This window comes from Plectropomus leopardus, chromosome 9, assembly GCF_008729295.1.
Source record: "Plectropomus leopardus isolate mb chromosome 9, YSFRI_Pleo_2.0, whole genome shotgun sequence".
NCBI classification, from domain to species: domain Eukaryota; kingdom Metazoa; phylum Chordata; class Actinopteri; order Perciformes; family Serranidae; genus Plectropomus; species Plectropomus leopardus.
In genome coordinates, this window is record NC_056471.1 from 13,323,189 (window position 1) to 13,339,655 (window position 16,467).

Below are 16,467 nucleotides of genomic sequence, written 5' to 3' on the forward strand. Positions count from 1 at the left end.
CAGTTATTTATAGAAAATATTGATTAGGGCAGCGTTGAGATGGAGTTAAGGATCAAGCTCCACTGATGTCTATCTCACACTTTCCATTATGCAACTCAGTAGAATCTTTTGTTAGATCCTCTTTGTTTGGTAAGCAATTATTGTTTTGTTTTATATATACATACATATATATATCATACATACATATATCTGGTTTCGCAGTCCAACTCAAGATCACCACGACTACTAAACTGATATATACAGTATAATTGGTTAAGTGGCCCTTACTGTTTATAACTCTGTACATTAAATTTGCTAAGCAATTAAGTGACTAAAGCAGGACGCAACCTAAGGGCGAGAGGGACAGCGTAGGTGTTTGGTTATATAATCCACAGGCTTTACCACATGTGCAGTGACTATATGAGGCTCACCTGTTCTAGTATGGTGTTGATCCTGTCCACCTCACAGTCAATCACAAAGCGCTTCTCTTGCCTCCTGTCCATCTCCTCAATGATGCGCTTGAACTCTGCTGCGTCTGTTGTGCCACTAACAGAGCGAGCGGTCACCTGCCAGTTGTTAGCCACTGCTGCCTCCATGATGGCCTGCAGTATAGAGAAACCTAGAGAGAGAGAGAGAGAGAGAGAGAGAGAGAGAGAGAGAGAGAGAATGACCCAGAGGATTATACACAAAAGAGACCGACACATAGTACCAGTTATGCAAGAACTGAGAGGCTGCTAATTTATTCTAGAGAGGTTTTTTGCTTGAATCCAAAGGTTAAAGGCCATCTCATTACAATCTAAAATAGCCTTCCAAAGTCTGCAGGCCGCCTAAAATATTGTCTAGAGTCTAGACTTTGTGTGCAAGTGTGGAAGCAATTGTGAATTTACATTTGCATATTGAGGAGGCAATATCATAATGAAGTGAAAGGACAGGAATCGTATCTCCATATTATTAAAAGATCAGCGGGTGATGTTATTGCGCTTGGCATCAATTAAATTACGGCACTTAGCTCAGCCACATGTTAACTTTGACAGTGTGGTGAAACACATTGCGGCCCGTGTCTCCTTGGAGGATTGTGCCAACTCATTTAAAGATAAAGACGATGAAAGATTCATCCAGGCCAGTGGTAGAAAGAGATCATTATGCTACCAGAAGAATGGAGAATGAGCCCTTCTAATGATTAATTCACACGTGAAATATTTTCATTTAACGGAGCGCTCAGAAACACTATGGTCAAATCACATACCACAAAAATGAATAATGTAGTCCTATTTCTGGAGGGGTAGATTGCACATAGCACACGCTGAAATAAAAATGGCTTAACTCTTCTCGAATGTACAACGGGCGAGAACGAACATGAAGGTTATTAATGAAAATCAAGCACACTGCTGGTATTTCATTAAGCCCTGGACAATGCAACTGCAAACGGTATGTACAATAAGCTTCTTTTCTATCTCTCTGTTCATTTCATGTGGTTAACTGATACAAAAAAGGGAGAGAAAACTTGCAGCAACAGCAAATTGTCGCACATATTTGGACATATACAGATCTTATATGACGATTAATATCACCGCATGTTATTGGGTATTATGCAAATTGTCTGACACTCTGAAAAGCAGTCTGCAAAGTCAACATTTGTTTTTGTTTTTTTTTTTTTTAAACTGTGAGCCATTTCCTCGTACAACGTTATCTCTGTGAACCGGCTGCAGGCAGCCAACAAAGCCAGCACGGAGACCAAAGACACAACAACAGCTATAACAAGAAAACCACTTTGTGACTCTCTTCATTTCTCCGCTTTTGCATTTTCCCTTCTCTTACATTCCATCTGAATGGTCAAGCAGCCCTTTTCTCATAAATGCTCTGAGACTGGGCTCCCGGTGTGCCACCGTCTCTGCAGCACATCTCCGCTAGATGATCTTTTGGCGAACGGCACAGCAAGCAGCAGAGACCGACGCACAGTGTGTCATCTGTCCAGAGGAGCAATGGCACACTGCCTGGAGACATCAGCCTGCCAGACCTCAAGGTTATCTGGCAATGTCAGGTTCTCGGGTCACATCTCAAAGGAGCTCAGTCTATAGTTCATGAGTGTAACTTGTAGCACATCATTGAGTCTAGATTATATGTTGAGGGCATGTAGAGGCATACATCTTTGAGACTTCTGGACTGCAGAGTTGGTAAAAAGCAGCAGTACATCTGACGTGAAACACCACGGGACAATAAGAATGTGAAGTAGTCTCAAAGCATAAAATTGTCAAATACACTTTTTATTTCAGCTGGACAAAAGCCACAATTTCCTCAGAAAAGGAAATCTAAAAGTGAAGGCAAAACATCTGAAGCGTTTCTGAAGTATCATCATTTTTACATGAGCACAGCAGCGGTCTCTCATGTAGCATACCTCCTCACATCTCCCCTACCTAAAGCAAAAGTTACAGAACGAAGGTTTGAATAACATGGATGCATTATTCATTTTCCTCAGGCATATGCTCAGAACCTCACCAACCACAAGCCAGCTGGATAGCATGGCAGTCTTCCCAGCAATAAAAGCTTCTCACATTAAGAGATGTCATGCAGATTAACTGGGTCAAAACGGTCTCTGTTGGTTTGGAAACTGCCGAGAATTCGGCTGGTAAAAGTAAAAATGCCAATCAGCCATTTAACAAATGGCAATCATATTGGATGTATGACATGCCATCCACATGGGTTAAATGATAGGTTGGGCATTTGTTTCATTGCTGCAAGTATCAGTGCAATAACTGATTCCTGAAAGACACAATAGCATGTCTCAGAAGATTTTAAATGGCAAAAGAAAATAAATATGCCCACAGGGGAAAGCTCTGGGGATTAGGGCTCCATTTATGAGAGTGTCTGCAGTGTTCTGTCTAAATAAAATGTGCATTTCCAATTTTCATTTCCAAGGTCTGAGGTGCAAGAAAAACACGAATTATGCTAACTCTGATGCGAACGAAGTCCTGTCAATCAGATTAGAATCACAGAGGGCTTTTATTTTGAAATTGCTGATTTGTGCAGCGCTCATCTCCTCCTGCCTCCAGCAAACCCTGAACTGTGTTGGAACAATTGGATTCATTTAAGATTCACAGAAGATTCCATGCCTGCCTAGTTTTACATTTGTATGGAAATTAAGAGATGGAATCTGGTGGTGGTAAATAGTCTGTCCAGAAATGGATTACTTTTACTCCTGTTTTTTTTTTCCCTTCTACAGTCAGCAGAAAAGTTTGTTTTTTGATTTAGACTTCAAAATCAAAAGTGAACAAAATCCTTTGAGCACAACTTTATCTGAAAGCAGCAAAAAGACTGACAGCTCCCATTTCATCTCCACCAGAAAATGAAAAACAATAAATCATTTTGTTATTCAATGCTTCTCTGCATAAATTTACATCTGACAGTCACCTTTCTTGCACCAGAGTCCATTTCAGCTTCAGCCAATCAATGAATTCAACCTGCTAAACAGCTCCCTCATAAATGCTTTTGCTGGTGAAATTTATCCCTAACATGGAGAAAAGCCATAAATCCTTTTCACCTCTTCGCCTTCAGGAGCCCCACAGCTGTGTTGCATCTAAAAATGTAATACAGTCAACTACATAAATTATGGAAGACAACAACAAGATTTCCTTATCACCAGCGATAAATCCCTGCAGTACAGATGCCGCAGTGGCATGCAATAGCTTCTGCTGATCATGCTCCTCAGAGCTAATCATGCCATCGAGACAGGGAGAGTTTTACCATGCTGCAACACTCCTTGTCGCCAGTCAAAATATGTGCTGTATTCATAGAAACAGTGTAGCATGGAGCGCGGTGTAAAATAGTACAAATTTGGTATATGAACTCACAATTAAAAAGATATTCAGGTTATATGTGTTTTTATCATTGACTGTATGAAAATAATTTTGTGAACTCCTCTTTGTAGCCTTTCTACAAGAACTAAGATTAGAGTTTATTCCTCGTACAGTTGTCAAGAATGTTGAAATTAGCTATAGAGACCAAAACTGCTTTATGTATCAGGCTGTAAACATGTTTATTTCTTCTGTAAAGTTGGGCATTTAAAATGGGAAGCTATAGCGATCGACTCACTTTGGGAGTCAGCCTTGAGTGGCCTTTAGAGGAACTGCAGTTTATGGCACTTCTGTGTTGGCTTCATTATTTAGCCCTCTAGGGTGCTGCTTAGAGCTCATATTCATATACTTTGTTCTTACTTAACTCACAGTATCCTGTAGTTACTAAATAAAATTCAGGCAGTAAAAAAGAGCCCGTAATGATAGTGTATTGTTAGTACTGGGACACGTGCATTTTTATAAACTGCATAATTTTTTTTTTTTTATTACTTAATAGTGACCCTCATCATTACTATTAATAGCACATTAGTCTTTAAGAACAGCGTCATGAGTATGTCACCATGTAATTCACAATACATATTGTGTGTGTGTGACAAATAAAATCCTAACCAGTTAGAGTAGGTTAAGTAATAGATAAATAAATAGCAGTGTGCTCATCAACAAGACCTTCTGGTAACACAATGGGAAAATTTTACCTTCATTCAACAAGTCAGTCAGTCAGTCAATAATAAATAATAAATTAATTAATTAATAAATATGACATAAGTTACTTTATAAATTATTTTTTAAAAAAAGGAAAAAAGAAGGAATTTTTAAAAAATAAAGAAAGAAATCAATTCAGGAAGGAATCCTTTAAAAAGCTAGTGTCTGTAAACCCAGTGCCTGCAAACTGTATTTCAGAGAGTGTGTGTTGCATCTTAATTGAGATCAGTTTACTGGTATCATCATATCAAAGGATTAAATCAATATTTTTGAGAAAATATGAAAATATTGAGCTATATATTGGATATCGCAGCACAGCCTAAAAACATCAAGACATTATTTATAATATTGCCCAGCTCTACCTATCAACTGATTCCTATCCCAGTTGATATTGTTCACTGCAAATGTACTTTCCTTTTTCCTTTAAAAATCAAGTAATGCTGCCCTGCAGACCAAAAACAACGCAGTGAGAAACTGATGACGTTGCATTGTACTCCACACTCCTTAAACACAAGGAAACAGCCACCACCCTCACACTGAAAACCTGTAAACAGTGCCTGAGAGCAGTGCTGCAGTTTATATTCTGTCTGTGTAAAATTGCACATGAAAATGCAGACATGTGCAAAAGTGTTTCTATTGGCCAATGTTGCCAAGGTGCAGGTCAAAACTACACGGGGTGAGCTCAGACATTTGAGTCTGCCGCAGACGAATGAGGATTGCAACGAAACACACACTTGAACATGCTTGGGCTGCACGTGGGCGAACTGGCACACAGGTCATTTGGAGACATCCGGTGAGCTTTGTTAATAGACAGACAACTATAATGTTTGTGTGTGTGTTTTATTTATTTTTATTTGCTCTGGAGCCTCGTGATCTCTCTTTGTGTTCTGTCTAAGGAGATGTTTATGTGTATGTTTGCAGAAGCATAACAAGAGCCTCAGCCATACAGGCTTCACTGAAGTGAATAGGAGGAAGTGTTAATATTCGCAAGAGTGTAGAGAGTGAAGGTTTTGGGGTAATAGCGAGGGCATAGCCGTGGGGGTGTGTGTCTGGGTCTGTATGTTTTTTCGAATATCTGGAGTACCCAAGCTGAAGCAGGGGTGTTAAGTTTCCCTTTAATCTCAAACACACACTTGAAACAACTCTGTAGTTTGTGGAGCAGTGTATAAACGGCTGCGATGGGTGAAAACTCAATTATTTCTGCATTTTCCTTTAAATCTATATCAGAACATTGCAGAGTCTGCTAGCAAATCCCGACAGAGCCTAATGACGCCCCGTGTGCTTATAAATCAGAGCTGTTGCGAATGAGATGTTGTGGCAGCGTAGCATACAGCGGCTGAGTGAGAGCTGCAGTCCTCTTCTTCGTCTGTGAACCGGATCTTAACAGGATGAGTTTTGAAGCGTCACCCGTGGCGGCTCAGCGGTAATTGAATTGAGTTGCATCTAATCTCATTGCCCAGCTCCTTTGGTTCCCTGCCTCTCATTAGGGTACGGTGCGGAGTGTCACAGGCCTCAATCTTTCTCTCTCTCTCTCTCTCTTTCTCTCTCTCTCACACACAACCTCCATCTCATATCTCACAGCTGATCTAGGCTAACTAGGCAAATCAGAGAAACCATATTGCAAATTTCTCAAAGCATCCAGCTCAGCATTAGCCACAACTGACTGTCAGCTTCAGCGCCACAGCTATAACACTTGCTTATATTACACCGCATCATCACACTATGTCAGCGTCATTATTACACTAATCCACAGCAATCCAAAATCTAATCTACCAATCTAATCAAATAATGAAATGTAAGTGTCACTATCAACTACGCTGCAGTACACAATAAGCAAAGGGAACAACAACTTACTCTACCCGTTAACAGCTAAAAGTGAGAAATGAAGGGTGCAAAAACCCTGATCTGAACTCATTTCTAAAGGATCGAAGTCTAAAGCACACACGTGAAAAGGAGGCAGTGGTCTTCGAGCCAACAGTAAATGTGGCTGCTCTGGCCTCTAACTTGCCAATCCTCTGGTAAATGAGGGTCTCTGGCTGGGTGAAACACCCTGCTGAGCACTGTCCAGGGTCTCAGAGGGCATCAGAAACAACTGAATTGAAACCACAAAGATAATGGCTTTGACTCATAATTGTGGGGTTTGGGTTGATGCTGCGTTTAGGGCTGAACATCTGCAGAGAAAGTCGGAAAGTGTATTTTGCAGATATCGTAGTGATTTCCTTGCTGCTGCGTGTTGCTATATAAAGTTTTCCTGAAAAGGCAATTTCACCCAAAGTACAAAAAACATTATTATGATTTTTTGTCCAGGTTTGTCAAGTTTTTAAGTATCTGTCTCCAAAATTTCAAAGAAGAAATTCCAGTAACCTCCACAGTACTGGAGTGTGGAGGCAAAACTCTTCACAAATATTTTAAAACTTTCTTCATGGCTACATACCACTAACAAGTTAAATGAATGTATGTTTCTTTCTTCTTCTTTTTTTTGTTTGCAAGTGGGGTAAACCTTTTAAACTGTACTATACGCTACTCTTTTTAACATTACATTTTCAGTGTTTGCTTATACTGAAATACTACAGTTTATCATGTGCAGTTAAAGGGAAAAAACACCTACATTAGAAATTAAAAATGTTATTTCCAGGTCAGTTCAATCAATATTTGTGAACATGAGTGACTTTCTCTCAAAACCAGAAAACGGAGAAGTCTCGAACTTATGATATCATCAAGTATAAAGTCTGGAGCTGGTCCATAGAGGATGAATGGGAGACTGATTTCTTGTGGACCCACAGGATGTTTGTTTTCTTTTTCATAACAACATACTCAGAGCATCCTTGGTGCTCTTGGTGTCATCTAGAATATTTGTCCCAGTTCATTGGCTACACCACAGATACTATACTATAACATAATACTTACATAAAGATAGTTTGCTAAAACAATATGTAGATTTTTTAGTATGTCTAAAACCTAAACATGAAACAGCCATTACAGGGCTAGCTTCAATTTTAGTGCAAGTGTAAGTAGTTATAATATATCTTTTAAATTTGTTTTCAATTGACAGTAGAGCTTAGGGTAGCATGGGTACCATGGTCATGCATCCCCAAGCAGCAAAGAGGCTTGGTGACATGGAAATTACAGCTCAGTGCATCTGAGAAGATACATGCTTTTGTTTATTCACACCAAAGTAAGTTGAACAACAGTGCACATATTAGGTATCTATGGGTATGTAGTGCATAGTATGCAATTTTGGAAAAAGCACACACTTTATACTTGATGACATCAGACCAAAGCAATAACGTGTGAATTTTAAAAATGGGCATTGTTCCCCTTTAAGATGAGTGGTGTAAAGAGTAAGATTCATAAATTGATATAACTTAAGCTCATATAATAATTTTACATGCATTTTAATAGCATTATTATGGGCCAACTATGAAGTAATGTATATATTTGTTATAATTATTAATGACTTACAGGTATGTGTCAGAATAAAGGTACATATATTTTTATTAGTAGTAGTGCTGTAAGGCGGTTGTGATGCAAATGTTTATGAAGGTTTAGGAAAAATTTGGTACAAGTCTGCAAACTTTTCACTGTGTTATACAGCACGTTTATAGTGTGTAATATGGAATAGGACATCAAGTTGGCAATGAACCGGTCTGAGATGTAACTTTTGGGCAAGATTCACCTTCCCTGACACTGTGTAAATTCACTAGAATCTTGGATTTAACTGGATAAAGCAGGTGTCAAAACTGTAAATCCTTGCAAACTCTGTGGCCTTGGAATATCACAAAATAGCGACAACAAGCAGGAAGGTCATAAAACAGCAGCTGACAGCTTCCTTCACCTCCCTGTGCTGTAAGCACACGAGAAATGTCTACTTGAAATTCTCCAGCTGTCAAACTCTCACTCTTCATTAACTACATCTCTATGTATGTCCTAATTTATGAATATTCCCAGAGCTGCTTCATCTCTATTGTCTTCTGAGGGAGCCAAAATAAATACTTACAGTATTTAGGGCCTGTTGAGTGTTTGCCTCTGGGCTAAGTATGCTCACAGGGCTCTGAGGATCCCTCCAGTGTTTGTGCAGTGGAGATCAAAATCTTGGGCTGCAAGAGGAAAACGGCTTTATATTTCCTCTCATTAGTCATCTGGCAAAGACCCGCAATTTATATAAAATAGGCTGGTTTGCTGGGACTGTATGACCTGTGTTCTCCAGCAAACTACAGAGAGAAGCAACAACCAGCCAATCATTGTCAGATGGTTGATGGAGAATAATATGGGGATCTCTAAGCATCTATAAAGACATGATAATTTGGGCGCCTTTGAGGAAAGTTTACGATAATTAAATGAAGAGGAAAATGTAGACTCAAAACAGGTGCATTCAACTTATGTAATTTAGAGGAGGAAAAAAAGAAGCTACTGAATGAGCTCCTCCACTTCTTGCTGCCCACGGGAGAAGGAAGCTTTGCCTCCATGGTAGAAACGTAGCATCTGCCGTGACGTGAATGCGAAAGTAGCCCCAAAAGTGTGTAGCCAACGCTTTGATGTGGTGTTTACAGTAGGGCCTATAACCAAAAACAGTTTTACTGCCAAGTGTTGTCCTAATCAAAAAGACAGCGCATGTCAAATCAAACAGAAGCAGCATGCTGTCTGTATCTTTAGAAGTCCATACATGCAGGAGGGAGGAGAGTGGCGCTCTTTCCGCTGTGAAAATCCACCCACAGACTTTTCAGAGCTTCTCCATCTCTCCCTGTCTGTCTTTGTTCCCTGGTCTCACTCTCTCTCACACTGCATGCTGTGACGTATCAGCACACTGATGGGCAGCCAACACACACATACATTTGTGTGTGCAGTGTGTGTGTGCGTGTGTGTGTGTCTTAAGGGATTGATCATGCAGCTGCACAAAAGTCTCTGCTGATCAGCTGAAACTGAAGGACAAATGACAAAAAAAGAGAGCCATTGCTTTCATGACGAGGTTCAAACATTATTTTACTCTTGTGTTTACCCTCAAGAGTGACATATATATTTTTATTTGCTGTTTCTACAAACAAATTTGCCCTGTGACATAGTGTAACATCAAAGCAATCAACATCCACTATAGCTACATGAAGCAAAGGCCAGGACATTTTGTTATAATGAAAAAAAAGAAGCTCCCAGCAGTAATTTCATGGCTGCTGAAGCTAGCAGTGGGTAGGTGGCAAAGTGGCTTTATTCCAGGTTCAGTTAAAAGAGGACACTGAGAGCATAGAGGTTTATTGTGTGCTTATTGTGACAGACGATGGCTCTCGTATCACTCCTTTTTAAGGCACAGGTGCTTGACTTGTAGTTTTTCAAGGGGCTTCTGAATTACAGGGGTTGCTACCGCAGGTTGGACTATCTGTATATTGGGATGTCACTTTGGCGGTGATACCGGTTTATGTGTGCAAAATAAAATAGAGAGAGAAAATGCCGGTGATGCATAGCTTCATCCATATTTCTTTAATATTATTTTTCTTGTGCATTTTATGGCCTCTCTGATGTGCCCTTTCTTGTCAGCGTGTCCAAGCTGATTTATTCTCCTGATGCATGCATAATTTAGCTGTTATGAAGCTGGCGTGAAGGAGAGGGCCACTAAAGCACAAGAGGCATATGTGTGTGTGTATGTGTGTGTTAAAGTCTCAGCTGGGTGCAGCTGATGTGCCATTATAGTGACTGTGATGAGACCACAAAGCCAAGGAAACAAGCTGCAGTCTATGATATAGACATGCTTGCAGTGGGGAGCTGGCATTCACACTTATTATCTCACATTGTGAGCAGAGAGTATAAATCAACAATGGTAGGTGACAATATTGCACTTGACTAGACATTATTTGTGTGAAATGTGTCGGAGTGGCATAAAAATTACTTGTGTAACAAATTGAAAGGGAAAAAGCAGCTGATGGTTTGTCGCATCACGCAGAAAAATATTGCTTTGGCTTGTCTGCAAAGTGATGGCGGTGCCCATGAAAACATGTCACCACACCTTCTTAACTGATTATGTAGGAAAAAAAGGGAATAGCCATTTCATGCCTGTCTTCATGTGTTTAATCACTGGAGTTTGGACTATCCTTTTGGTAGTGTATCCCGTTGCTTGATTTATTATGTTGTTTACAACAGTAAGAGCAATGCCAAACCACTACAATCAAATTAAAGAACAGACTTGATTTGGTTTGCCATCAAAGGCATCCAGGAGAGCAGCGGGAGACATTAATTATTTGACTCTTTTAGGGAACAAAGGCAACTGTCTCTGGATAGCCAATTAGAGGGATTGCTGAAGAATAGGGAGCAAGGTTTGCTTTGGTTACAGTGTATCTGACTCTGCCTGATTGCCCCCCCACCCCCCAACCCCCCATATCTGTCCTTCTATCCACAGTAGCTTGGCAGGAGCTAGAAGAAATGAGGCTAACTATGTGCGGTCATCCAATCCTCCCATACACAAGCCTCTTGGCCCTGTTGGCACATCACTCTGCCAATTGTGCCAGGCTGGAGTTTATCTTGTCTGCCTGTTTAACAGCTGATCAGCAGGGTCTGTGGTGAGTTATGAGGGTTTAATACAAAGCCAAATGGTCTTTGATTGATGTAACCAGAGCGTTACAAGCTGTATCAGAGAGTTTTTTTTATGTTCAAGCATGCTTGAAAATGGTTTATTTGATAAATTTCGAAACTTTTATGTGTCCTTAAAAAGGCTTTGTTGTGATAGCGACGTGAAATCATGAGACCATGGTGTAGTTTGTCTATAGCTTAACAACAAGGCTTCAAAATTCATGAAAAGAGGTGTACATTTGTTAAGATTATCTTTTGTTGAACAAAATGTGTAAGTATCATACATTTTTGTTTACTACAGAGCTTCTGCAAGAATCCAAAATCCAATGGAAAAATCCCACTGGTTTTTTTGACAAGGAAACCAGGTTGATGCTAACTTTCATGTCGACCAACAGAAAAACATCATCCCTGCAGCACTATCAGAAGCCATTACAGACCTAATATGTACAGAATTCTTCTTGACACACACACACACACACACACACACACACACACACACACACACACACACAGCCATATATATATCTCAAACCTCTGAAACACTTACTATGGCCCACAGCACAACAAGGTGAAGCTCATGGAAATTATGCAGCCTCTAAGGCTGAAAAATGAAGTCAATGTGCCAAAAACTGCAGTTCACTGAATGGCCACTTGAGGCTGGCTCTGAAACAGAGTAAATTCCCAAAAACTCCTATGGTAAAATGCTCAACTTTACAGCATAAATATACAAAACAAAACAAAACAAAGGCCAAGGCCAAAATTTTGAACTTGAGGCTTCAAAAGTGATGGGTGATGTCACGGTAGCTACATCCATTATTTATGCTGTCTATAGTGGAAATACACTGCACCAAAGCTGCACAGGCAACAGAAGACCCCAAGTTAAAATATAATTTGCATACTATCTAGAATTAGTTGTGTTTATTTGTAATTATCCTGACTTTCACACAGAGGTGCAACATCTAAAGTTTAAATTTTGAGGAGAAAGGAGGCAATTACCAATTTTGTGGGGTTCAACTGAAAAGTATATATGGATTAGCATATGGAATTGCTGTTGGCAGGAAGCATTAAGTAAAGCAATAAAACTTTTAAAATGAGTAATGGCTGATAACTAACATTTCTTGAGTACAAAGCCCAACATTGTTTAACAAAGACTTTAATCTGGTTTGCACTGTTTATTAAACAAAAACAACACTTGGTGTCTCAATGCTATTTAGCATAAAAATTACAACTCTGTGTAGACAAAGGCAAGATTTATGCCATCAGGGCCAGTATTACAACGGTTTAACCAATAGATTGAAATCAAAGCTACGGAGAGCAATTTGGATCATCAAACACCCAGAAAATGAAAATGAAATAAAGCAAAAGACTGAATATTAAGACGTTATCTCAAACATCAGATAAATAAAAAGAGACATTTAACATTTTCAAATGAGTGGGTTATAACTGGACTGAGTGATTATAATAGTTACACATCAGCCTAATACAACATTAATAAAGTCTACTGAATCTGTTTCTCTGAGCATGCTGAGCTCTGTTCTTCTGTTTGATACACTGACTACATTGTTACTACATGTGACTCAAATACTAAACCAGCCACATCACACAAGCAGTGTGTCAGCAGTGTGTGCATGTCCTCTGTCAGTGTCACACTGGCTCCACTCAGTCATTTTTGTCACATGCAGTCAAGATCTTCTGACCCACAATACACAATAGGAACTTAAAAACAATCCATTATTTAATTCTACAGCCACTGAGAGGATTTTTGATAGGAATATTATACTGGAAATTACTTCAAATTACCTCACTGCAAACCATTGTCCCTCTATGAAATGTTATGTGTCTGGTTAACATGCAGAATAGTTACTACTTACTGTACTAAGATTTTGTAAATGTAACATTATTTTCTTTGTGCTGCATTCAGATGTCTTGTACAAGCTCGCTTACCCTTTGAAACCTGAGCAAGTTGGTTTGATTTCTTGCAAAAACATGAGAAGACAATGAGCAACTTCATAAGATATGCCCTAAAAATTAGCAAGGAATTTGTAAGACAAAAAGCAAGTTGCAGGAAAACAACCAGACAAAAAAGGGGAAAAAAGAAAGACATTAAAAAAAAATAAAATAATGAAAGATATTAAAAACAAACAAAAAAAGAAAAACAAGAAGTATTTAAAATTCCCCAAAAAGTATTCAACTCAATTCAATTCATTCGACAAAAAAATAAAAAAATTATGTAAAAAAAAAAAAAAGGTATCGTAATAATAATTATTAAAATAGTATTCTGGAAGTTTTTCCTAGTGTTTTTGTTTTTCCCCAGGTCTTTTTGCTGTCACCTTTTACTAATTTCTTGCAATTTGTGGGACATTTCTTTGCTAAGGTGTTTACTGCCATGTTCTTAAAACAAATCAAACCAATTTGCTCAGGTTTCAAAGGGTTAGCGAGCTTGTACAAGACATCTAAACGCAGCACAAAGAAAATAATGTATGTCCAGGTTTCAAAGGGTTAAATGAGCTACATTCAGAACATTTATATAGTAGTAAACAACTGCTTCATTCCCCATGAATTACTAACTAATATGTGCTGTGCTGCTCCTCTGTGGGCTTCAACTCTCTCAACTCCTCCTGCTCTCTCTTGTGCCATTGGTTGGGGGAATCAGCAAACCTGCAGCCAATCAGTGCACCTGGGGTAAATAAAGGCTGAGGGGCAGCACTTCTCCCTTCTCTGTTAGCTGCCATTCATGGCTTTGCTTGTATGATGGTGAGCCATCCTGTGAATATAATGAGCTCTCTGTGTCTTTGTCAAGTTAAAGAAGCAATTTTGCTGCTGGTTGTTATTTTGCCCCTGACTCTCCCTGATTATTTTCTGATGCTTCCATGTCCGCTAATAAAAGGGTTAGACTGCACTTCCTGACTCCTTATTTACCTCATCTAGGTTTAAGGTACTCCCCTCTCCCATAGAGCAACTTGGGGTCGTAACAGCGACTATTTGCTATATAAAGAGCAATGGAAATGATGAAAATGATGTCACACTCCCTCTGTGTGTGTGTCATAATCCAAGCTCTCTTTTCTTTGTGGTAGCCCATCCAGCCTGTTGTTAGTGCATGTGACTCCCTTTGTGTCCTTTTGTGTGTGTCCCACTGGCAATCACCACTGCTTTGATATAGCAGTTACCACTGAAAAGTTATGTTATGTTATGCCATCACAGAAATGCCCACCTTCAGATTTCCCCCAAGGTTAACACAAGGTCTGCTCTGTCAGCACTGTTACTGTTGTTAGCACTGGTCACGCTGTTAGCAGGGCCAGTGCGTCCATATAGGTGAACTAGGCAGTCGTCTAAGGCGGCACTTTGGAAAGGGCAGCAAAATGTGTACCAACTATTCATGAGTAAAATCACGCAGTAACCAATAGCAGTACCTCAGGCTCCTAGCATACTAGGCTACGCTTTCTATAAGCACAATGTTAAGATGTATCACACTGCCTGGCCGACTGACACCAAGTTTGATTGTCTTCGAAAAAACAAAACAAACGAAAAAAACAATACCCATGACTGCAAGGATAAGGGAGCAGGTGACATTTCTGTATGTTGCAAATGCGAAAGTGCTATATAGAGAGGTTTGCAATTATATTATTTAGCTTGAAGGGCTGAAATTGTATTATTCTGACAAATAGCTAGGCCTATACGCTGTCATCACTCTGATGAACAGAATTCCAAACCTGGTCATTTAAGTTACTTTGAAGATCTATTTGGTGTGTTATTTGTGTATGGATTTGCATTATGCCTGCGTGATGAGTCATGCATACGTTGATATTGTTGACACTTTAAGCACTCAATCATAGCACTGATCATTTGCGTTATGTGTATTACATTGGTTTGTGTTGTTACTATTTTTTGCATCACCATTTTTTGAGTTATGTGTATTGCATATTGGCCTTTTTTTGTCAATTCTGGTATGGTACATTGCAAATAGAGGGGCAGCATCATTGTTTTTTACCTAAAGTGACAAAAGTGCATGCGCCAGTCCTGGCTGTTAGCACTGGTAACTGCTAGCACTGTCAGCTGATAACCACAAGCTCAACCACCTCCATGCTGAGAGCTGTGTGAAGGAAATCTTGGTCCAAACTCTGTATCATAGTCTGCAAGATATTTGACTGTACATTTGCAGGAAATTACTGGCTAATAGTTGCATTAAATTTACAGTAACATAGGCTTCTGTATAATTTACAGTTATTATTGTGAAATGGCAGCTGTATACCATGATCTCACCATAGTTATGCCAACATTTTACTGCGATTAGCAGTACGCCTTTGTAAAATTACTATCTTTAACTGTAATCTCACAGTTAACACCAGTGACATTGCTGTGATATAACAGTATGTACCTGCAAAACTGCCGTCTATAACTAACTCCAGAGCTATTGTGCAGTACACATACTGTATGTAAAGATATGATCTGAATGTCGTATAGAGCTTAAATGGATAACTTTAGGGGGAAAAAACAGTCATTCAGTGTGAATGGTTACGACTGACAAAAAAGCATGCCTTCCTCTGCTTTTAGACTACTTTAACCTATTCATTTTGTCTTTTTTTTAATCTAAGTTGATCCTCTCTCTCCATTAGTCTCACTTTGTTATCCAGTTCAATCAACAACCTGTGGTTTTACTGCTGAACTACTATTTCTGGCACCTATATGTGCTTGGGCTGGGGATATCACTTAAATTTGTCTTTTGCTTTTAGCGCTTTATTCCATTTTTGATCATTTTTAGTTGGGTTGAGTCGGAGAACGACAACCACATATTGGACTGTAAAAAGAATGTAAACCTTATATTTGCATGATGTTATTTTATTATTATTTTTATCCATTTATTTGTGATTAAAAACCTCAAAGTGTTTCATTGCTTCAACTGTAAGTACCCAAAATTAGCTTGTTTGATTCAGGTTATAGGTTCAGACTGTTGTCTGGGAGACAGCTGAGAGATAACTAAGGAGCGAGCAACTTTTTTTTAGAAAGTAAATATATTTCTCTTGACGGCAGATTTGGTGTAGTTAAACTTCTTCCTGCACTCTAAGGGCTGGCTTGTTTTCTGCTGTAAGGGGTAACATTTCAATTCAATATTGACATTTTTAAGACCTTTAACAATAAATGTGATGGACAAGTGACTCCAGTAAATACTGTATAAATGCCTGCATACACTTTAGAGACCATATAGTAGGTCAGAATTTGCACATATTTGCATGTTTTAAAGGAAGCTGTTCCTTTTGTGGTTACAAATACTGCAGTAACCTCTAATGATCAATACTGTGCATACGCCTTATTGTTCCAGATAAGTTTGCTGAATTGACTCTGCAGCAGTTGGGGTCACTGGAAATATTGACAGAGTGAATGAAAG

General features: G+C 39.1%; 1 protein-coding gene across 1 annotated transcript in view; it reads right to left on the reverse strand.

Moving 5' to 3' along the window:
- The window catches only part of gria3b (glutamate receptor, ionotropic, AMPA 3b), a 98,295-nt gene that overhangs the window by 46,403 nt on the left and 35,425 nt on the right, over positions 1–16,467 (reverse strand). Inside the window, 1 exon segment of the mRNA XM_042492821.1 lies at positions 411–598. Coding sequence (XP_042348755.1) covers positions 411–598 — 188 coding nt within the window.